This window comes from Cupressus sempervirens, chromosome 2 (assembly GCF_028749045.1).
Source record: "Cupressus sempervirens isolate cs-2001-9-10 chromosome 2, ASM2874904v1, whole genome shotgun sequence".
NCBI lineage: Eukaryota > Viridiplantae > Streptophyta > Pinopsida > Cupressales > Cupressaceae > Cupressus > Cupressus sempervirens.
Genome location: NC_143119.1, coordinates 676,791,585 through 676,813,867, shown reverse-complemented (window position 1 = coordinate 676,813,867; position 22,283 = coordinate 676,791,585). Strand labels below are relative to the sequence as shown.

Sequence of the window (22,283 nt, the reverse complement as noted above, 5' to 3'; positions counted from 1 at the left end):
TGAAAATAGTCTGAAAATCAAATTACAATGAGTTCATATACTTCCCTTAACAAATCTGAAGAGATGACTTATAAAGGAGCCACTAGTATATACAAGACATTGGGAAGACATTGGTATATGATATACTTGGAACTCCTTTGAAGTATTAATAGAGAATACAATTGTAAATGGTTGAGGTTTCAAACTTGATAGAGCATTAGCTACTACTTGCATCTACATAAGGGAACAAGTCTAGGACGGTCATCTTTCATGCTTCACCAGGATTCCGCATCAACTAAAGTGCGACTTCAAACTGACGAGGAAGAACTGTAGTAAGAGTTTAGAATGAGATGGGTACTAATATTTTGACCTACAGCGGAACTTGCCATATCATATCCTTACTTATACAAGGGATCATAAGAGATACATCAAGCTTGTCTTCAAACTAAGTGAGATCTATCCTCACAATTTTTAAGCAAGGCGACACATTTAACAAAGGGTAGAAATACCAAGTGGTGCTTCACACAAGGAGTACTTGGATCTCTTCGACAAAGAAGCAAATTGCACTAGGAAGGATGTTAATGAGCATCTTGAGGGATAATTCATTGCAAAGAGGAAAAAGAACATAAAATTGTTCGATGATATAAGAGTGAGAATTTTACAATGTGGGAGGAAATAATAAACATTGTTCCATACCCATTTGAACCATCTGTAGAGGGGAAATGTCTCTCAAACAATTTGAGATGGGACTAAGGACAAGTACTCACATTGTTTGACAAATACTTATTTGGAGGTATTTTTTGGTTTGACACATATGAGATAAGTATTTACCCTTGAGTATTACATTTATGTATTCTCTCTTAATTGTATTTTTTATATACATTTTATAACAGCTATTTGTCTTGATCTTTTCCTTTGTCTCTAAGAATGTTCTTGCAGGAAAAAAAGGTTGGTACTTTACACATGCTACCAAATATTGTGCAAAGCTCAATCTTATGACAGTAACTCCAAAGAAGTTTTGAATCTTGACCTAGGATTCATTAGTTATTTGATGATCATGCTGGATAAAGTGGGGCTCTTGAAGTGAATATATTTGATGATTGGAATAATGAGTATCCCTCTATATTAAGAGGGAGCCTAACACTTCTACAAAGGCAATGTAGGAGCTCAAGAGATTGATATTCAGAGGGAGTCTAAAAATACATGTGTGTGACTACATAATTTTGATAAGCCTACCCCTGTGTACATCATGAGGAAGTAATGACTTGTCACCAAAAAGAAGGAAGATTGGTATCAGATTCAGAGGGAGTCTGACAATTTATCACACACATCCTTTGGACAAAGAGAGTCTCTAAGGGAGTAGCTAGAGGATCTGACTTCTCAGGATCTTTTGTTCAAAGGGAGAATTATGAGGAGCAATTCCTTGTTAATGAGTTCTCTACGAAAGAAAAGTTTGAAGTGAAATCCCTTGAGAGAGAAGTTTGAGGTGAAAACCCTTGTTCCACCCTCTAGGAACAGCTATGGTGGATCCACCCTCTAAATTGGTTCATGGTGGATATCATGTGAGTTACTACATGATCCTGTTGTGATTTATGTCATGAAAGGTGAGGATCTTTCATTACTATTAGATATATGTGTGAGGTCGCTATTGTAAGGTGACGATGTGTGAGGTAGCTATTGTAAGGTGATGATCTTAGCAATAGTTTGACCATGTTATCATGATAGACTTCATTAAGTTGTTGTCCTAGAATATGTTGGTAATCATGTTAATAAATTGTATCATGATCGACTACATTAAATTGTTGTCTTGGAATGAGCTAGAAATCAGCTAGAAATCATGATATTGTGGTTGTGTTGTAATCTTGACCCACTGTCATGATAGACTACATTGACTTGTTGTCCCGGACAATGTTGGAAGTCATAACAATATGTAAATTATGATAGTCCTGGATTGAGCCAAAAATCATGAGATCAAGACTGACTATCTAATCGACTATGTTTGTGTCCCGAAATGTGTTGGAAAAAGAATAGTATATATTCTTAAAGGGATATAATTGTGTATAATCATTTTTTATGCAAACTCGAATATTAGATTATTGAGATTAATAAATTGATCATATCCTCCCTCACTAAGACAGACTGTTAAAGTAATAGATTTGGTTGGATCTGATATCAATATATGGAACATACATCTACGTATGTATATGTATATACATGCATATGCAAATACATATAGATATAAATGTATATGTTTGATTTACTTCACTTACTCATATCTCATGCTTTTTAATACTTTATGATCATGCCCTAATCGGGCTATATATATATTAATATATAAGCTATGATAGTTTGTTTTGTGTATCAAGCATCGATTCATGACATTAATGATACTATATATGTTGTTCTTGTTATATTATCATGATAATACACATATCATGACAGACTACATTAAGTTGATGTCTCGAAGTGTGTCAAAGGTCATGATACTTGTCATGATGGACTACATTGAGTGGCTGTCCTTGAGATCATGACTCTTATCTAATAGACTACATTCAATTGTTGTCCTAGAGTGTCAAAGATTAGTTAACACACATCTTTCCAAGATATAACATATTCTTTGGGTAAGCATCAAGGATTTGATGCTAGTGTACATACCAGAAGAATATAAGTATGATGACTATCATATGATTGATATTTCTTGTTAAACCATACTTCGGATTATATTGAAAGATAACATCTAAGTTGATGGATATATCTTGATATCCTTAAATATGTCATTCCAGGAATATCATACTGAGATGACATCTCTCCATATGCTTGAGAGCATAATGTGTTCTATAACAATCCTCCCTGGTTAAGAGGGAGTGTTAAGGTTGTAGCTTCAGTCGAATTGAATTGATCTGGAGATAAAGATTTATGGTTATTGGTAGTTCAACATTTAGAATATAGTTATATTATTTATAATATATATATTATATATAATAGTTAATATATCATTAATGGTGATTAACCATAGAAGAGACATGTCTCCTCCTCTCATATTTATAAGTCATTCAATTCTGCATTTGGAACACACCAATAAGATGGCAGTGCTATTGCATTTGCAGAAAATGATCTTACAAAACTTAACAAGTAAAACTATTGTATATTGTCTGAGTGCTGAAGGCAAACTATTCTTTTATCGGTGAACTGGAAGATATCGGAAAATAGGAATACTAGCAGTAAACAAGAGATCAATAGGTATAGGTAAACAAGAAGAACAATAGATGAACTACCAACCAGTCAAGACATCATACAGATAAGATTAACTAATTTTGATTAATCAATAGAACGATCATGAAGGAGTTAGATTCACTAAATCTAGACGAAAAGAAAAACGTGTTACATTGATCAAAGTGTCAAATGGAATGATTCATAGAGATGTGTGAACAGATTTTTTGATGAATTCAAGGAATGTTTTGGCCAATGAAAATAAAGATATATTCTACCTTGGGAATGATAGGACTTAGATCCAACTGACACAATCAGCATTTTGAGTTTGTGTAAATCAGCTATGGATTCTAAAACACATTTGGTGGCACATCAAAACCCTAATTAGGTTTTCTACTCGGAGGTAATGAACACTTAAAAGGAGTTAGTTGTTAAGGAGAACAAGTAATGAAAATGTTGTTGTCATGAAGAACAGTTATCAAGTTGTGATGACAGATTAAAGAGAAGCTACAAAGTAATTGAGTGGACAAGTACAGAGCTTAATGGATCTGATCAGCATTTGAGGAGTGTGAATTACAGATCCTTTTCTTGTTGTATTCCTAACAGTTTCAACAAGTTGTTTAAAGTCCTTTAAGCAAGGTAGTTCTTGATAGGAATTTTATGTAAATCTCTTAACAGGGTGAACACTATAATATGGGATTAAAATCCTTTGACAGGGTAGTCTGTAATAAGACTCTACATACTTCTAACAAAGTATCAGTCACTCCTAACAGGGTGAGTCACTCAGAAAGTGACATTTGTGGCTCCTAACAGGAAAATCTTTTCTACTACAGTGAAAAGTTGTGGGTACCATCCCCACAATAGTTTTTCCCTCTGACCAAGGGTTTCTACAAGACAAAAAATCTGAAGTGTTATGTGTGTGCATGCATTATTTGTTCATTGCTTATTTACTTTAAAGTTTTGATGCATGTCTTATAATGTTGAAAGTTTATTATGCTGCAAAGTTTTGAGGTTTCAAGTTTGAATAGGTGAATTAACATAGTACCGATGCACCCTGATGGAGACCAAAAATTTTGCCTCCATTTTAGAGATTATGTTGGAGATTCCTAATGGAATGGGTGGGTCCTCTTTTATGTCTTGATGAAGCAACAGTGTGCAAGGAAAATAAGTTATTAGTATTAGACGCTGAGTTCCAGATTAGCCACCTAATATGAACAGAAACTCTATACACGGAAAAGGCAGCAGGGATATTTATTTGACAATCTTGAAAGTCTCAAGCAGTTTCTGATTGTTGATATATTCAATGATTCTTCTAGTAGCAAAATATTCGATGATTTTATTTAGCAGCATTGTGGAAGGTCAGAATTTGCCTAATGTGTTAAACCAGAATTATAAAAACTGCAGATGCCTTTTGATGTCAAAGACAAACCTATAACAGAATAGGAATGATCAGAATAATGAGAATATACAAGACAGCAGCAAGATGCACAGCAGGCATTTGTAACAGTCAATTCATTTGCATTCTGGTAGAGAGTTTTTTGCTGATGGGGATATAATCTACAAAGACATTCGAACTTGTAGAAAACAAAGAAGTTTACGTGCACACAGCCTGGTATATATGAGTGTATAATTACACAGAGTGCACTTTAGAGATGTTGAGAGTTATCCTGTACTCACGCTAGACTCTTTTTTTTTCCCGCCTAAAGAGTTAGCATTCGAACCATTGCATATTGGTAAATTGAAGGGAAAGCATTGTAATATATGAATCTAGCGAAGCATTAGCATCCACAATAGCAATAAGTCAGCATATCAACTTTGAAATTGTGATGAGTATTCACGGCAGAGGCTCTAGGATATCTTCTGTCCTATGATACACAATCTCATTATTTAGAATATTATGAATTTTCTGGACTTCCACCTTTCTTGGTATCTTGTTCACACAGTGATTCCAGTGATATACATAGAGGAGGACTTTGCCCGATGTTGGAATAAGACAAGAATTATGCTCCAGCACACAACAATAAATGATACGAGTGGTGAAGGCCATTAGTGAGCATGTAGATTGGAAATGGCTGTGATGCATGAATCACATGTCTCACAGCTTCCATCAAATTCAAATCCTCAAGCCTTTCATAAGGGGTTGAATGACCACCTAGATAACCATCATTCCACCAATTTCAGAAATGTCTGGTATGGGGGCAAGATAGCGCTCAGGAAGGCAGGGCTACGTATTTCTATACGGCGAGAAAGATACTTGTGCATATATCCGTGAAAGAATAATTCAGTGCAACAAGCAAATACTCTGACAGCAATTCTGAAAGTTTTCGTACCCTGTAGAAGCTTCCCAAGCAGGGTTTTATACCTAACATTATTTGATGATTTGTATCTAATGATGCTTTGTGTCTCTCGCAGGTATGAATAAACATATGGGGAGTTAATTGGAAGCCTGAGTATAAACGCATGCCGGAAATAGGAGTATGTGCAATGGAGATGGAAATTTTAAGGATATAACACCGGTTATGTTAGAGAAAATTATATTTTATTAAAGTTATAATACCATTATAAATGGTCAGTTATTTGTTTTGAAAAGGTGTGGTGCTTGGAAAAGCAACTGACACCCTTCAATCTCTATAAATATAGATGCAAAAAATAAATATAGAGAACAATTCATATTCATAATAAAAAATTTACGTATCCTATACACAATTTGATATATTATATTCTTTCATTGCTAAAGGAATGAGCGATTGAACAAAGCTTGTGGATTTGAATTATTGGGTGAATTTTATGTGGTCCGAATAGATTCGCACTAGATACATCATCTGTAAGGAGTGTCTTTATTGCGATTTTATTTCTGGCATAATTATTTATTTTTAAATTTGGAGTTGAAATATTATTAACTTGTGTTCTTTATAATTATTTTTAAAATTATATAAATGTTTTAATGTTCGGACAAGTGGACTAGGTCATTATTGCATTTTAAACTTGATAAACATAAATATTATGAAATATTTAATTATTTCCGTATTTATGTCTAATTTGTCTCCATATCACAGGTGCTAAAATGCATCCTAGACTAGTTTAAAATTGCATTCATATAATTGATCTGTCGCGTCTGGATTATTAATTTGTTTATAGTTTAAGTATACATTGAACTTTATAAAGTTGTATGTTTCAACTTATAATATTGACTCTATTTGCCCATTTAATTAAGCACTGGTCTTTATTTTACTCTTGATTCATAATCCATAAGCTGGCAATTATTTCATATCTTTCCCTCTAAAGAATTAATATATTCATTTGTTGCATTAATTTGTACTTATTTAAAAACATTCATATTTTCATTTATTATTATTAATTCATAAATTGCAAGTGCGAGGTTTTCTATAATTCTTGTCATTTGGAAAACTTTCGTTGTATTCGTGTTCTAACTAATCTGCTTTAAGTATCTTGGATTTAAGGTTGTTGTCCAGGATTAGGTACACCCGCCTTGGTTTTACAGAGCTAAAAATGCAAGGGATTTGGATTGCATCGATCAATCCCGTCAAGTTGGCCATAACCGGTTGGATATCCCAGCATCGAGTTGGCAAGACTCGTAGGATTTCAATCTGCGGTTTTGGGAACCAATGCACCCCTTAACAAGGTGAACATTGTAATAGTGGGATTGAAAGCCTTTGACAGAGTAGTCTTTAATAGGACTCTAGACACTTTTAACAAAGTAACAGTCATTCCTAACAAGGTGAGTCACTCAAAAAGTGACATCTGTCGCTCCTAACAGGAAAATCTTTTCTAATATAGTGAAAAGTTGTGGGTGTCAACCCCACCGCAGTTTCTCCCTTTGACCAAGGGTTTCTATGAGACCAAAAATCTGAAGTGTTATGTGTGTGCATGCATTGTTTATTGTTTATTGCTCATTTACTTTAAATGGTCTGACGTATGTCTTATGATGCTGAAAGATTATTATGCTGCAAAGTTTTAGGTTCAAGTTTGAATAGGTGAATTAAAATAATACTGATGACCAAGTTTACCATAATCCTCACAACATGATGTCAAGTAACAAAGTTATCCCTCTCTTATCTAGAGACACTTAGATTAGCTTCAAAACTTCACAGTTCTGAAAAACAATGATTTTGTCAAAAATCATCAAAAGCAGCAGCATCCATGATTTTGCAAAAGAACATTGTTCACCCTAGAAACCCTAGGTACGACCCAAAACAAGCTACAAGAAAGCATGAATTTTACCAGAGTTGCCAAAAAAATGAGATGGAAACACAATTTTGTGGAAGACTGCCAAATCCTCAATGCACTGTTGAAATCCTACACAGCTGGGTGAAAGATTTGGCAAAATATTTCGTTTTGTGGAAAAAGAACAAAACCCCATGAACTCAAAAAGATTGAGTAAAACTTGCCATGATTCTTTTTTAAAAAAACATGCCAAAAACTTCCATGATGTTTTGTAGAAAAACAATCAGAAAACCCTCCAGCAGAAAAAGAACACACAAATTTTCAAAAAATCAAGCAAAACACTAGAAAACACAAAAAAAATCACACTATACCCAAAGCACTTCATCGCAAAGTCCCACATTTCTAGCCAAAACTGTGCAAAAAGAATCTGTACAACAACAGACTTCGTGTGGCAGAAGAACCTTCAACAGAACCACATTTTTTGAAAAATCATGTAACACAATTATTGCACAGGAAAAATACTGAGTTGTTGTCTAGGGAAACAAAGTGCAACATCATCATAAACTCAAAAAATCTTCATGTGGCTGAAGGTATTGTCATCGTGTAAAAAAAACAGATTCATCGTAGATAGGAAATCGTCAATGTTCAAACCCTCTAAATAAACCCTTGAAGTTTACAAAGCAAAAGCCCTTTGTGCAGCAAAACAGCAAACTTCACATGGTAAAAACAACCAAAAAAATAACCAGGTCTTAGAAACTCTTAGTGAAGATTCTCAATCCAGGAAAAAACCCTTCTGCAGTTGCAACAAACAAAATCACGTTTTTTATAAAAAAGAAATTCGAAAAAAAAAAGTTAGAAAAGAACTTCATATAGATACCTATGATTGTTTTTTAAATAAAGTTTCTCAAAAAACTTAACTCACTTTGATACACTGAAATGGTGATGGAATTGATCACAAGAGAATACAGAGAATACAAGATGATCTTTCCATAATGGAAATAATCAAGAATAGGAGCCCAAAAGACAGAAAGAAAGTTTCCTAACACTAACTAAAGACAAGAGAGACAAAAGGAAATCTCTAAAACCAACTAAAATGACCATTATATCAATATTACAATATTATTTTAATAATACCCTTGTGAGCTCCCTCTAAAATTGGTTTTGCAAATGTGGCACAACCACACCATAGTACCAACAAAAAAACATATCTTTGTCTAGAGCTGTCACAAATTAGAAGAGTTTTACTGGAACAAGGAGAGGCATTTTGCTTTAAGGTTTGACAACTTCAAACAATGCTCTCAAATGGATTTTTGTGCCTCTCTATTTTCATCCATAGAACTCCCACACCTTGATGAACCTCCAAGTGGCCTTAAAAATCACATTTTTATTTTCATTTCTTTCTTCCAACTCATCATGCTCACTACTCTCATGACTACTAATGTTGTTTTGTATTATGAAATAATATGTAAGTGGAAACTGAAAATATTTGAAAAGAACAAAAAAATCATACATATCTTCCTTTAAACTTTGAAAATAAAAACATAAATGGAAGATTCCTTTGCCTCTTTCACTTCCTACCCTCACTCCTTAGTGCCCACCAATAATTCTTTTTCCAACTACACCTTCAAACCCTACTCAAAATAATTTATTTTGGTTCCAGCTTGCCTGTAAAACTTTATGGCATGTAGAAATTAGTTCAAATGAGATAAGGAGGCCTTTTTTTGTTATTTTAGAGCTAAGAGTGATATGGGAGCATACAAAAAACAATAATAAATCACCTTATTAAAACTTGTGCCTTTTTTTATTAAAAATGTGTCAATATTACAAGGGGTGGCCAATCGTCCCCAAAACAGTTAAGGGAAGTCTGCAACATACATTGCCATCTTAGGGACATTTGGCCATTCTGTACCCATCCCAAAATTCGCAAGACATTTAGGTCAGAAAATTACTAAATGGGGACAGCTACAGGACAGCCCCAACCAGTTTCTGCATCCTGAGCCATTCTCAAGCAAGATATACTGGGAAAAACTAGAAAAAATAATAAATAGGAAAAATTAATTAAATTGGAAAAAGGAACATTAAAAGAAGCCTCTCCTAAGGGGTTGACGTTGAACTCTATGCAAATGAAGATTCTTTATTGTTTTGAAACATTCAGGAAAATATAATGTGTTCAAGCTGATTCATTTCCATTTACTCTAAAAAATTGAATAATTTTTATTCATTTCCAAATCAGTCCATGCCTCATATATCCAAAATGGACCTGGCTATTTAACAATGAAATACCATGCTAAATGGAAATGTATAGAACAAAATAGACCATCCAAAGATGGATCAAGTTTGATATTTAGCTTAGTATTTTTATAAAGAAAGATAAAAAATTAGTAATCAGTCAAACTCCTGAAATTCCCTTACCTGAGCAGATGATATGGCAAACAACAAAGAATCTCCGTGTCTCCAGTGGCTTCCCCAAAAATGAAATCTATTTTTGGACTTGGCAGAGTTGTAAGCACACTAACAACATAATCAGAACAAACAACTCTTTAACAAAAAAATAGTAAAACAAGCTCAACAGAAATCAAGATGAAAAGCTGGGCAACAGTAAAAAGCATGAAGGGTGTATTCGATTGCCTGTGCAAGTCTAGCGAGAAGATACAATGCCAGAGTACGTCTTCGGCTAGGATCATCTAAAGCTAACACTGACAGTCCTGCCACAGATCCTGCCAGAAATCTAAACACATTATGCTTCATTAGTGATGATAAATTGTATGAATGACATCAAAAGTTGCAATTTAGTCCCCGAAGTAGAAATCTACCCTTTAAAATTTAAATAATATCAGGTAAATCAAGGGCATGATGCCAACCATAACACTCTCTATGCAGAGCAATATAAGCACTTACCCATTCAAAGGAGTCTCTTTTCCCCTTAATTTTCTCAACAAACAACGAAGACCATGGAAAGATCCAGTAAATCCACCAAATAACAAACCAATTCGACAAGCCTCTTCTCTTACAATCAAATCTTTCTCAGACACAAGCAACTGCAACAGTCATCCAAATTTAGCTTTTGTAAGATATTGTATTTAGAAAGTCATAAACATCAACTGCTCCAGCAAGAGTTTCTCAGAAACAAACGATTGTAACAGTAATCAAATTTTGGATTTCCTATTAAGAAAACAATTAGAAGGCGCCCAGATAACAAGACAATGACTAGAAATTGGAGGTTCTTTACAAAACCTACTTCATCAGTCTGGAATAAAATGCAAGTGCAAGATACAGTACTAAGAAAAGAAAAAGCCCAACCAATTTATGAAAAAAATCAAAATTTTAAATTAAAAAGAAGAAAAAAATCCCTGCTCACACCTCTAAAGTAACAAGCCACTTTAAAGTGATCAAGATTCAAGACATCCAAAATTTCCAAAAATATGTATATCTGCCTAAGAAGCAAGGAGATATTTCTTAGCTCATGAGAGGTTGGGTTTGGTGTAATGCTAGCATAGTTACAAGACTTGTCATGCAACTGCCAAACTTCCCAAGTCCCAAGACAGGGCAGGTCACATAAGGCCTGCAGAGTCATCCACGAGTTTCAGCAAGTTTCTGACAGATTTGTCAGTCTTGTAAGTCCCACCAGCCAGACCTGGCAATATAATAGGCCCTTAAAAAGCCAAAAGAAAAATGACCATATTTGATTTTTATTACAAAATATTTGGATTTTACCGAAGTAGCCAGACATTGGATTGATTAAAATTTATGGCACACTTGAGAACACATTCTTTAGCAAATATCCATTCCATTCACATCTAGGCAGGGATTCCTTATGCTCTATGGTCTCACCACCTGCATTATTTTGAAGATTTGGAGGTTAGTTAGAAGGGACAAAATTACTAAAAATGTTATGTGCTATGGACACTATGGCCTCAAAATCCTTAGTTTTTGCTTTTTGAAACTACAGTGGGCATCTACAGGCTGCCCACATAATTTAATAACCAGAAAATGAAAATTGCTTTTGTCCATGTTAAATGGAAAAAAAAAAAAAGTGGTTTCTACCTTATTTTGCTTTAAGTAGTAAAAACAATGTTTTTTTCTCAAATTGTGATTTTTTCAGTATTTCCCTAAATTTTCTTTAGTTTTCCCAAAGTAACTGAATTATAATTATACTTTTGGTTTCCCATGTTAGTCCTGATCCCAAGTAATGCTACTTTACTTGCAGTAACATCAGGGACCTACTTAAGACACAAGCACAAGACCCCTAATAGAGCTAGTGATGTTGGGTGTAGTGACACTGGGATGAATAACACAAGGTCCTCTCATCCACAGTTCATGATTCCATCATGTGATGATGTCCATGAGTTTTGTACTCCAAAAGTATTTGAAAATATTTATATATTAAAAAACTTCATTTACTTGAGCTAAATTTCACTTTGCAGTAATCATTCAATGCAAAGAAGCAAAAGTCACAAAAATAGTGATAAATCATCAACAAACCAGAATCACACTCGGGTGTTATTTTTTACCCCCAACAAGCTACGATTTTCACAATCAAATAAAATAAAATTACCCTTGCCACTACAAACTTCAAAAAATCATGATTGGGATTTGATTAAATTGCCCAATAAAACTGTCTTTTTCAAAGTCAAATGGCTATAATTGTGATTTTATCAAAGCAGTCCAAATTTTTTCATTTTTCCAAAAACTATAAACTGTATTTTTTCATATAATTCCAGTTGCGTGATTTTTTCAGGAACCCTACATTCTTTTCCAATTAAATCACAATTTTTTAAATCTTTATCCTTTGTTTTGCCAATTTATTCTCAATACTGATTTTCCTATTATGGTTACAATATGTACTTGTATGTGTAACGTCTCCTTTCTGAAACAGGATTTCATAATACATAATTAATAAAACTAAAATATTATTAAAAAAATTAAATAATAATTAAGAATAATTACAAGTTAATTAAGTTTGATGAAAGTTCAAGAGGCATGTAATGAATAGTTATGACCCCCTCAAAATAAGATATAAAAGGGAGGAGTTAATTTGAAAGGGGATATGGATGAAGGAAGGAAAATAGGAAAATGAAATATGGAATAATCATATTGGAAATGGAGAAGAATTCAGAAATAAACCTGAATACTAATGTTTGTTAATTTGTTTATATTCCAACACCGCATCTTTTATTTGCATCTAAGACTTATCTTGTTCTTAGCATCATTGTCTATCCCTTATGATTCTATTGGATCAAAGGATTCATTTGCCATGTTGATGTCTTAATCCTTGGTTTTTGCCCTCATATTCTAATTGGCATATTCTTTAGCGATTTCTCTTTGTTAACTACTCATCGTATTATCAGTCACGATAGGCATCGAATCTTGTGACTGTCATGTATCTGAAAGGATCTATAATGGTTGTCTTTGATATACTCTTGTGATTATCCGTGACCGCATACCTGCGTTTATTTGGCATCACTGAACCTTATGACTTAGATAATTTACATGATTATGTTATGCTTGACTATTATTTATTAACTATAATGTATTCCTTTGATTGTTTATTGATGTCCCTCTTTAAATAAATATGAAAATTTGTATTATAATATTATATATAATGTTTATTTATATTATATTGTTAATCTATTTCTATTTAATATTTATTTTCTTTGTTATCATTTATTTAAATAATTATATTATTTAATTGGTTATTTATTGTTAAATCCTATTTTGATAGGCACATTACACTAAGACTTGTTATGTCCTGTATACCCGTCCCTCCTTGTAAGCAAAAACTTGGGTCCCTCTTTTCACTTTTTGTCGTGTCCTATTTGGGGCATCTTTTGGTTGTTTCCGGTTCTTAGTTCTCAGTTCCCGCTTCCCTTGTTTGGGATGACAGTCCTTGTTGTGTTTCTGAAGTGAAAGGATTTCTCTGCCTCCCCTATGGCATTGGGTTTGAAAGAAATGGACTAAAGAATGTCAGATTTCGAGTTGTGTGGGTTTTGCTCTCCTTGTGATTCTCAACATGGTGGGAAGGAATTCTAAGGATCCTTGGTCTGACATGTGGTAAAAACTCACCCAAAAAGGTAAAAGTAATTAATGTACCCTAAATGCAATAATTACTGGGCTCTATAAGACAGCAAAAGGCTTCATTTTACTTTTTACCTTGTGATTAATTGTGTTCTGCGAAATCGCTCTAGGTGGGTTTTATATACTCAGAACATTGTAATATTCTTAATTTCACTGAAGTGGTGGTTGTCATTGAGCATGAGCATTCTAGGTGGTGTGAGCGTGGCGTTGCGACTTCATGTTGGTGATCTTTTCCTCGCTTCTTGTTCTAAACTTTTGTATCCTATTGTCGTTGTTTGCGTGGTGATCTTGTCTTCATTTTTTTAGGTTTGTGGGGTGTCCTTTGGTTTGTGTTTTTGTCAATGCAGGGCCTCCTTTTTGGCTCTACCCTCGTTTTGCAAGAGGCAGTTCAAATTGTCCTTATCGCAAGCATCAACTAGGGCACTCTTGCATGACCCTTTTTCAGTCAAATGCATTTCCGTGGTTCGGTGTTTGTGGAGGGGGGTTTTCCCTCGCTTGTTGTGTGCCCTTGCAAGGTGCCATTTGTTGTTGAGGGACCCGTGTCGCAGTTGTGGGTTTTGCGTATTTTTCTTTTTGAGTTACGGGGTGTGTTTTTGTACACCCCTATTGTTCTCTTGGCCGTTCGGCTCTACCCAGGACATAGTCTCAGTAATTAAGTTGTATATGCCCATTCCTAATTACTGAAATCAAGAACATACGTTTGCATGATTCTGTGGGTTCGATTACGTTATTTGAAGGGCTAAGTTCCGTGAAGGAGAAGGTAATTGTCCAAATTCCCCTTTGTGTGGGCCTTCGCTTTGGCGGAGAAGTGGTGGTTCAACAATGTTGCATTGGCAGCGTCTCCAAATGGCCTTGGTGGTGGCAAGTGGTGGTTTCCTTTTCTTTCTATCAACTCAAGCAACTGCTCTATCTCGGGTAGAGCATCTCACAACACCACTTCAAATATGTTGCTCATTTGAAATTAAAACGGTTGTCGTATCACGTCCTTTTGGGCAACACACATGCACATACATCATGTCATGGTCCTTACATGTCACACATGTGAGCATTAAATGTTTATCCTTCCGTGGTGATAGGATAGACTGGCATTGTGATCTATATCACTAGGTTTTCTTCTCGCGCAGTGTGATGTCAAGATTCCAAAAAAAGGATTTTTAATAAGGCAAGATCTTTTCTTTCTAATGATTTGTTTATATCATAGGTTCTTGGACTTTTGCAACTACCATTCCACTTTTCATTTGGTAAAGTTAATCTCTTGCAAGGTACAGTTTTATGGATCCCATGTTCTGTTAAGTACCAGCAAACTTCATTTGGGTCTCGTGCTTCGGGGGCCTCCCTCATAATCGTTTGTTGTAAGAACGAGAAAGACAACCCTAAAGTCCAAAAACCAAACAAACTCTTGTATTTATTAATTAGATCACTAATTGACGTTTGATGCTCACATGGAACCATGGTATCATCAAGCGAATCTGTGGTTGTTCAGGACATTGGTTCCTCCGCTAGAAGGACCAAGGCAGAAAAAGAATTCGAGAAGCTACCGCTAGTCCTCAAGTATCGGAACGACAAGGCTCTACGTCTCGCTAAGGTGAACACTAGTATATTATAGGCACAGATATCGGGGAATGGAAGGAGCTCCAGGCGCTCTAAGAAAATCTATTAGAAAGAGAAAGACAAGGAAAGTCGATGGCCATGATTATTGTTGCTAGCGATATCGTATAGCCTAGGTACTTTCCCTATGTTGTCCATTGTCTAGAGATGGTAGTTCTATATGCGCAACAATATAATCAGGAAAGATGCATGATCACTCGGGCCTCGAGTGACCCTTTCATAGCCATTGACAAGGAAGCAATGAATCAAAGCTTCCATTGTGTGGAGCTCCAAGATGCCCAAGCACCAGAAGGGGATGTATCAATGAAGGAATTTGGAGTTGTTGAAGGGAAAGTCTAGGGATTGATCAATGGGAGTTGTTTAAAGAAGCTAAGGTAAGAAAGCAAAAGATGTCCCTCTCTCCTTGCCCCAAGCTGATTTTATTGTACCAGTTCATTTTTGCATATGTTGTCTGTGCAAGATTTTGGGGAACCTCATGCCTACAAGTTTTCCCTATGGATGTATTACTTCATTGCATCCATTACTACCAATACCATCCAATTTGATTGGGCCAAACTTATTTCGCACAACATCAAAAGTCAACTTAAAATGCTATAGGAATATCTAGCTAAGCCGAAAGACCAAAGGGAGGGAGACAAAATGTCCAGAAGGACCAAGGCAGAAAAGGAATTCAAGAAGCTACTGCTAGTCCTCAAGTATCTAGACAAGAAGGCTCTATGTCCCGCTAAGGTGGACACCTCTCTGTACTATATTACAGGAACAGACATCGAGGAATGGAAGGAGCTCCAAGCACTCTATGAAAATCTATTAGAGAGAGAAAGACAAGGAGACCCAATGGCCATGATTATTGTTGCTAGCGGTATCGTATAGGTTGGGTACATTCCCTATGTTGTCCATTCTCTAGAGATGGTAGTTCTATATGCGCAATGGTATAATCAAGAAAGACACATGATCACTCAGGCCTCAGGTGACCCTTTCGTAGCCACTGACAAGGAGGCAGTGAGTCAATTCTTCCATTGTGTGGAGGTCCAAGATCCCCAAGCACCAAAAAGGGATGTAGCGATGAAGGAATTTGGAGTTGTTCAAGGGAAAATCTAGGGATTGATCCGTTACTACCAATACCATCCAATTTGATTAGGCTAAACTTGTTTTGCACACCATCAAAAATCAACTTAAAACACTGTGAGAATATCTAGCTAAGTCGGAAGACCAAAGTGAGGGAGACAAAACATTCATGACAACCTACCTAGTGTGGCTCACTACTCGGCAAACGCGAGCTTTTGGGCCTTGTTACATATGGAGTTATGACAATGACCTTAAGTGAGGACAGTCGCTCCCCATGGGAGTACTATCTGAAGCTACCATTTGATAGTTTCTTTCAGCATTATGTACAAGGTAACGATTGGTTCATCACTCATAGAACCCTTCTTTTGTCAGTGGACATTGAAGCTTATTTCATTGAGTACCGGAAATTCACGTATATTCGAGTGGCACAATATAGTGGACAACCGTTCATGCTTCCCTGGGTTTGCACTAACCAAGTGATTCTGCTGGAATTTTGACCACAGGCATTGGAATTCCACCAAGATTGTGTAATAAAGAAAGTCATGGGTATCTCCTTTCCCATTTGTTGTGGATTATACTTTTGTACCCTGACCCAGGCCAAGGAGGCCGAAAAGGAATAAGTGACCTACCATTTTGAAAGGTTTTACGTACAAAGGCAAGATTTTGATTATTTTGGTCGAGTTGGATGCTCAAATGTTGGCAAGAAGTTCCATGTTGCACAACTAGAGGATTACTAGGCAAATCTCCCCAGTAATTTTGATGTGCGGAAGAATTACAACCGGATGACGGCCAAACAGATGGAGGATTTTAGGCTACGCAATTTTACACGGAATTTCAAACACCACAGGGACCTACAAGAGTATTACAAGAAACAGAAGGTATTCTTCTCCTACCCATGGACTACGATACAAATGAGACCGTGATAATAGAGGAGACAACACAGGAGGTGATTGCACAAAGTCTCTAGCATTTTTGGCACAACTTGTCCCAAAAGCATCACTCTTCCTAAAGAGCACAATGAAGCTCCATCCTTATCTCGTCAGCCACAAGGCCAGGATAAAGGGAAATAGTAGGTCGACGAACCCCAAGCTCAACTAGAAATACAAGAGGAGCCCGCTACCGAGATTACCAAGCAAGGAAAAAGCTAGAGGAATTCAAAAGATTGGGGCGGTTGTACAAGAAAATATGGCAAGAACCCCCACTTCTCTCAGCAATACCCTATCAATTGTCCATGAAACCCCAAGGATGAAGTCAATTCAAGTGGATCTTGAGGCAAAGACGGCGGAGGATGAGGGTCCCCGCCTGGTCACAAAGACGAGGAAACAAAAGAATAAAGGCCCCAAGGGCGTTGTTGCAAGCCTCTCCAGGGAAGGGAATACCGAGCAACCAGTGGAAGTTGGAGAAGATTCTCCCACCCCAGATCATCCTGATATAACAAACTTGGAGGACCCATCGCAAACAAACATCCAAGATGTGCTTATGGAAGAAGCACCTAGCTCTCCAAGGGGGATCGACTTTGCTTAGGAGAAGGAAGAGGTAGATCGGGATATGTCGGCAGCCTAGGCTGCCTTTGAAGAAGAAAAACAAGAGGCTGAATTGCACCTCCAAGAAGAGAACAAAGGAGGTAGAACAAAGGGAGGTTGAATTGCGCCTCCAAGAAGAAGGGAAGAAGAAAAGAGAGGGTCTCTGGATGTGGGAGCATCTCAAAAGGGAACATGATTCCATGGAGGAGCAGCTGAGGCAAGAAAAAGGGAAGGCCCGTGAGGCCCAGCTAAAAGCTGCAAAAGAGGCCAACACACAAGCTTCAGAGGAAGAAAGGGTTGAAATTGATAGCCAAATTAGATTTACCTATAGTGAGCAAATCAGCATAAAGACAATGGGTGGGAAGTCTCATCTATCTTACTACTACTAGGACTAACCTCAGTTTTATAGTTAGCTACATTTCAAGCTTCATGATAGCCACCAAGGGTGATCATTGGGTAGCAGCAAAGAGTGTGGTACATTATGTGAAGGGCACTTCTGATTTTGGGCTTTTGTACAACAGAAGTTGTGATTTAAAACTTATTGGCTTTATAGACTCAAATTGGGGAAGTTCCACTAATGACAAAAGATCTACATTTGAGTATGTTTTCAGTTTAGGATCTAGAGCAATCACATGGATAGAACAAAAAAGCAAAAAACTTAAACACAAAAAACACAAAAGTTATCTAGGGAAAACTCTCCAACTTGAGGGGAAAAACCCAACCACATCAAATTGTCTCTTTTATTAATCAAAAAACCAATTGTATGAATACAGAGCTCACAATATTATTATAACTCCTCTAAGTTTGCAAATACGCAATAAGAAATACATAGAATGCACAACTCAACAATTTTAGACCTGCAAGATCATATGTGTAACCTGTGAAATCATCTATTTATCACACAATACTTTAAATATTCACCACTAGAAGAAGAACCCAGCTAATAGTCACCCCAAGAACATGAACGACTGACTAAACAAACAACCGCCTACAGCAAAGAGAAAATAATATAAATGATTGCGATATTGCTATCAAGATTTAACTAAGTCATACCCATTGACCCGTAGCAAAAAACTACACAGCTAAATCTAGATAGCAATATCACAATTTGACTCATTGTGGGAATATCTCCTACTTAATATAAATGATGTTGAGTCATCCATACCCGTTCCAAGAAAATGTGATAACTAACACCCAACTTGCATGGAAGATACCATACTAGGCTCTACATCACAATCACAAGAAACAAACAAGTTGTCGAGCCTTTCAATGATATGCATCTTCAGCATTCCAAAGTTGTTCAATTGCATACACACAACTCTTCGAAGTACAAGAAAGTCTTTTAGAATATATAAACCACTCGACTCTTTAAGTCTGATTGTCAATATAATGAATAGAAGACGCTTTGATGCTTGACTATCACAACACATAAACTGGTGACAATTACAAGAGTGAACATTCATATGCTAACATTTAAGACTCTTTATGGTCTTCATCATTTGAAACCAAATAGACAAGACTCTTCAATTAAGTGAGCCAATCAAAGTAAAAGACTCTTCATAGTCTTAATTCACTCGATCACAAGGAAGGAATAAATGTTGACGACAACAGACAATAGGACACAACCTATATGTAAAAATGCAACCATCACAGATTTAGCAGATAGCTCCTACAACTACCAAACTTCAACTCTACCTCTTAACAAAGTAGATATCCTACCAAATACTCGAGTCGTGGAATATCTCAACATGACACTAAAAATGGCTTCACCCAATTGTGAGAAAAAAAATTGTCACAGAATCTCTCAACATGATAGGATCATGGAGTCACAACATAAAGTCCACTGTTGGTTCCCAAAACCACAAATTGGGAATCCAAGAGCCTGCCAATTCTCCAACAAGATTCCACAATCAATTATGGCCAGTGAACAAGAATCAGCTTGATTCCCCTGCACTTTAGGCTTCATTACAACCAAGTGAGTGGACCTTCACGTCAAACACTAATTGTTGGTTCGAGTCTTTTCTATAGCGAATTTAAGCTTTGGAGTTCTCCGACAAGCAAGGTCTTTGAACTCGATTAATATGGAGTTATGTGATAATTTGAAATAAATGTTTTATATAAGGTTTTAACAATGGATTTGAGATTTGCAAGAAGGAAGTTATAGATTTTCTGACTTCAAATGATAAAAGACTAGTGCTTTAGTTACTTCGGGCAACAAAGTCAACTACAATGAAGATTATAATGAACAACTTTATAATGTTCTATGTACATACACTATAAACAGTTTAATAATCAAGATGCGATGGATCAAATATATATATGCAATTCTAAACTAGTCCAAATTGTGCTTTAACTCCTAAGGTCGAGGAGACAAATTGGACACAAATTCAGAAACAATTAAATATTTCACAATATCTGCGATGATTGAGTTTTAAATGCCATATTTGACCTCGTCCACTTATGATGCAGTAGCATCTTGGGCTTGCTCGGTGACTACTTTGGAGTTCATGGGAGGAGGCTCTATAGTTGCTTTGGAGGGTGCTTGAATTGCTACCCGGTCGAAGAAGGATTGGTGCTCGGCATGCTCTGGGATCTCGACATGGTCTTGGAGCTCGGTATGGTCTATGGAACTTGGCATGGTCTTGGATCTCGGCAATGCTTGGGAATTTACTGGTGCTCAGCTTGGTTTTGCTGACACTCGGCTTGGGCTTGATTTCTGTTGGTGCCAAGTTGTCTGTGAGCCAACTTTTGGCATTTAATTTATGTACGGGTATTTAATTTGTGTTGTGGCCAACTTGTGGCTCAACATATATTTAATATGAGGGGTTTATTTTAATTTGTAATTGCTAGGCTGACTTGTGACTTGGGTAAAAGTAGGGGGTCTTGTGGAGTCTTTTATTCATTCATTCATGGAGTGATTCATTCATTCGAAGGAGTGAGTATGGGAGCAACTGAAGGGCGAGTTTTCTTGAGTTTGTGGATAGAGCATCGAATGCGAGGTAGTTTACAGCAGGATTGTGGTGGAGTTGTGAGTGTGTGGACAGAGTGCCAAATGTGAGGCAGTTTATACTTGGACCTTGGATAAAGTTTGAGAAAAGCTAGTAGCTGCGGCTTGGAAAACAAGGAGATTGTTTGGAGGGCTTGCGAGCACAAGTTGAGATCTTCCTTGGAGGTTTCTACCAAAATATAGATTTGGACAAGCTAGTGTTTGGGTTGGATCTTGAGGGATCTTGCAGAACTATTATTGTAATTGCTTTGTATTTGGCCATAACCAAGAAGGCCTCATAGCCCGGCACATTGCATGTAACAGTTATATCTATGAATAAATTATTGTGACTTGATATCAAATCTTGCATTGTTGTTGTGTTTCCATTGTGTGGTTATTTGTTGGGGGCTAGGACATCTCCTCTGGAGATTCTCCTACCTTGCGCTGCGTCAACTTATCTGACATTAATTGTTTAAAGAATTGAAAATTCATTAAAGGACCAATAAACTACAATTTAATTCTCCATGCTATTTAAATAATCAAAAAGCAAAGGCCTTTATAAATCATTGAAATATACTATCAGAATATATTACAAAGTCATATTCTGCTCTTTATTTCTCCATCCAAATAAATAAATGAATGTCGAATGTGTTTTTTATCGAATGTGTTCTCTTCTTTTTTGAATAAACTCCATATCTATGTGTGTGTGTGTGTGTGTGTGTGTATGGATTTCTTGTCTTTCCAAAAGACATCTTTTAATAACTACATCCTTTCAATTTATTTAATCCCTTTTAACTATAATTGCACCTCTTCAAAATTAATAAGTGGCCACCGCTAATAGATTGGTAACATTTTAATTATAATCTAGGTCTATTCATATCAAATATAATGCCCAATCCTTAACTATAATCGCACTGCACAAGAATATGCTCCTATCATAGTGCAGACTTTTTGGACATCATCGGCAAAGTTTTTTGACACATTTATGAGCATCACAAACGACATAAGTGCTAACTCCATTCACAGAAGGTTAGAACAACCGCAAGACGCGATTCCTCTTATTGCTCACATGCTTCTTTCGTTGATTGTCTTTGACATGCTCGATATTTTGACTCTATCGCTGCCGATGTATTAACAATTGCCATAGAACTCCATCTCCATTATTGGCATGTATACACTTGAACTTCTGAAGACTTGTGACCTCCATATCTGTCGGCTCATTGATTCAAGGTGTTTATATTGGATGGAATACTGAACAATTTCATCACACTTATGTTTAATAGTGTTGATATCGTGAGCCACTGTAGATGGACCTATTTCGTCATGCTATTGTTTGACTTCACCGTTGTGTATGCTTTCAACTTTTTACGGCATCTCTCCATGGATTCATGCGTCTCCATCTAATCACATATCAATATTCATCCTCATATTCTGATGATATCTCAGATGTATTCTGAAGTCTTTGTATGTTCTTGGCTGAATGTCTTCATTGTCATTCTATGTACTGATAGTGATGTCCTGAGCATTATGACTGCATTGCTCCACCAGGGCATGATATTTATCCTCAGTATATATTGAGTTGGCTTTGAAATGACATATGTCCAGATATATGATAATTGTAGGGGCTTGCCAAAGCAATCCAAACACCCAAT

The 22,283-nt window shown here is 36.2% G+C and overlaps 1 protein-coding gene across 1 annotated transcript in view; it reads right to left on the bottom strand.

The window, feature by feature from the left end:
• The window catches only part of LOC149575173 (Mitochondrial import inner membrane translocase subunit Tim17/Tim22/Tim23 family protein), a 142,340-nt gene that overhangs the window by 100,729 nt on the left and 19,328 nt on the right, over positions 1-22,283 (bottom strand). Inside the window, exons 2-4 of the mRNA XM_089815025.1 lie at positions 10,273-10,412; positions 10,003-10,102; positions 9,787-9,885 (exon numbers count right to left, since the gene is read on the bottom strand). Of these exons, the coding sequence (XP_089671151.1) occupies positions 9,787-9,885; positions 10,003-10,102; positions 10,273-10,412 (339 nt within the window). The remainder of the gene's footprint in view (positions 1-9,786; positions 9,886-10,002; positions 10,103-10,272; positions 10,413-22,283) is intronic.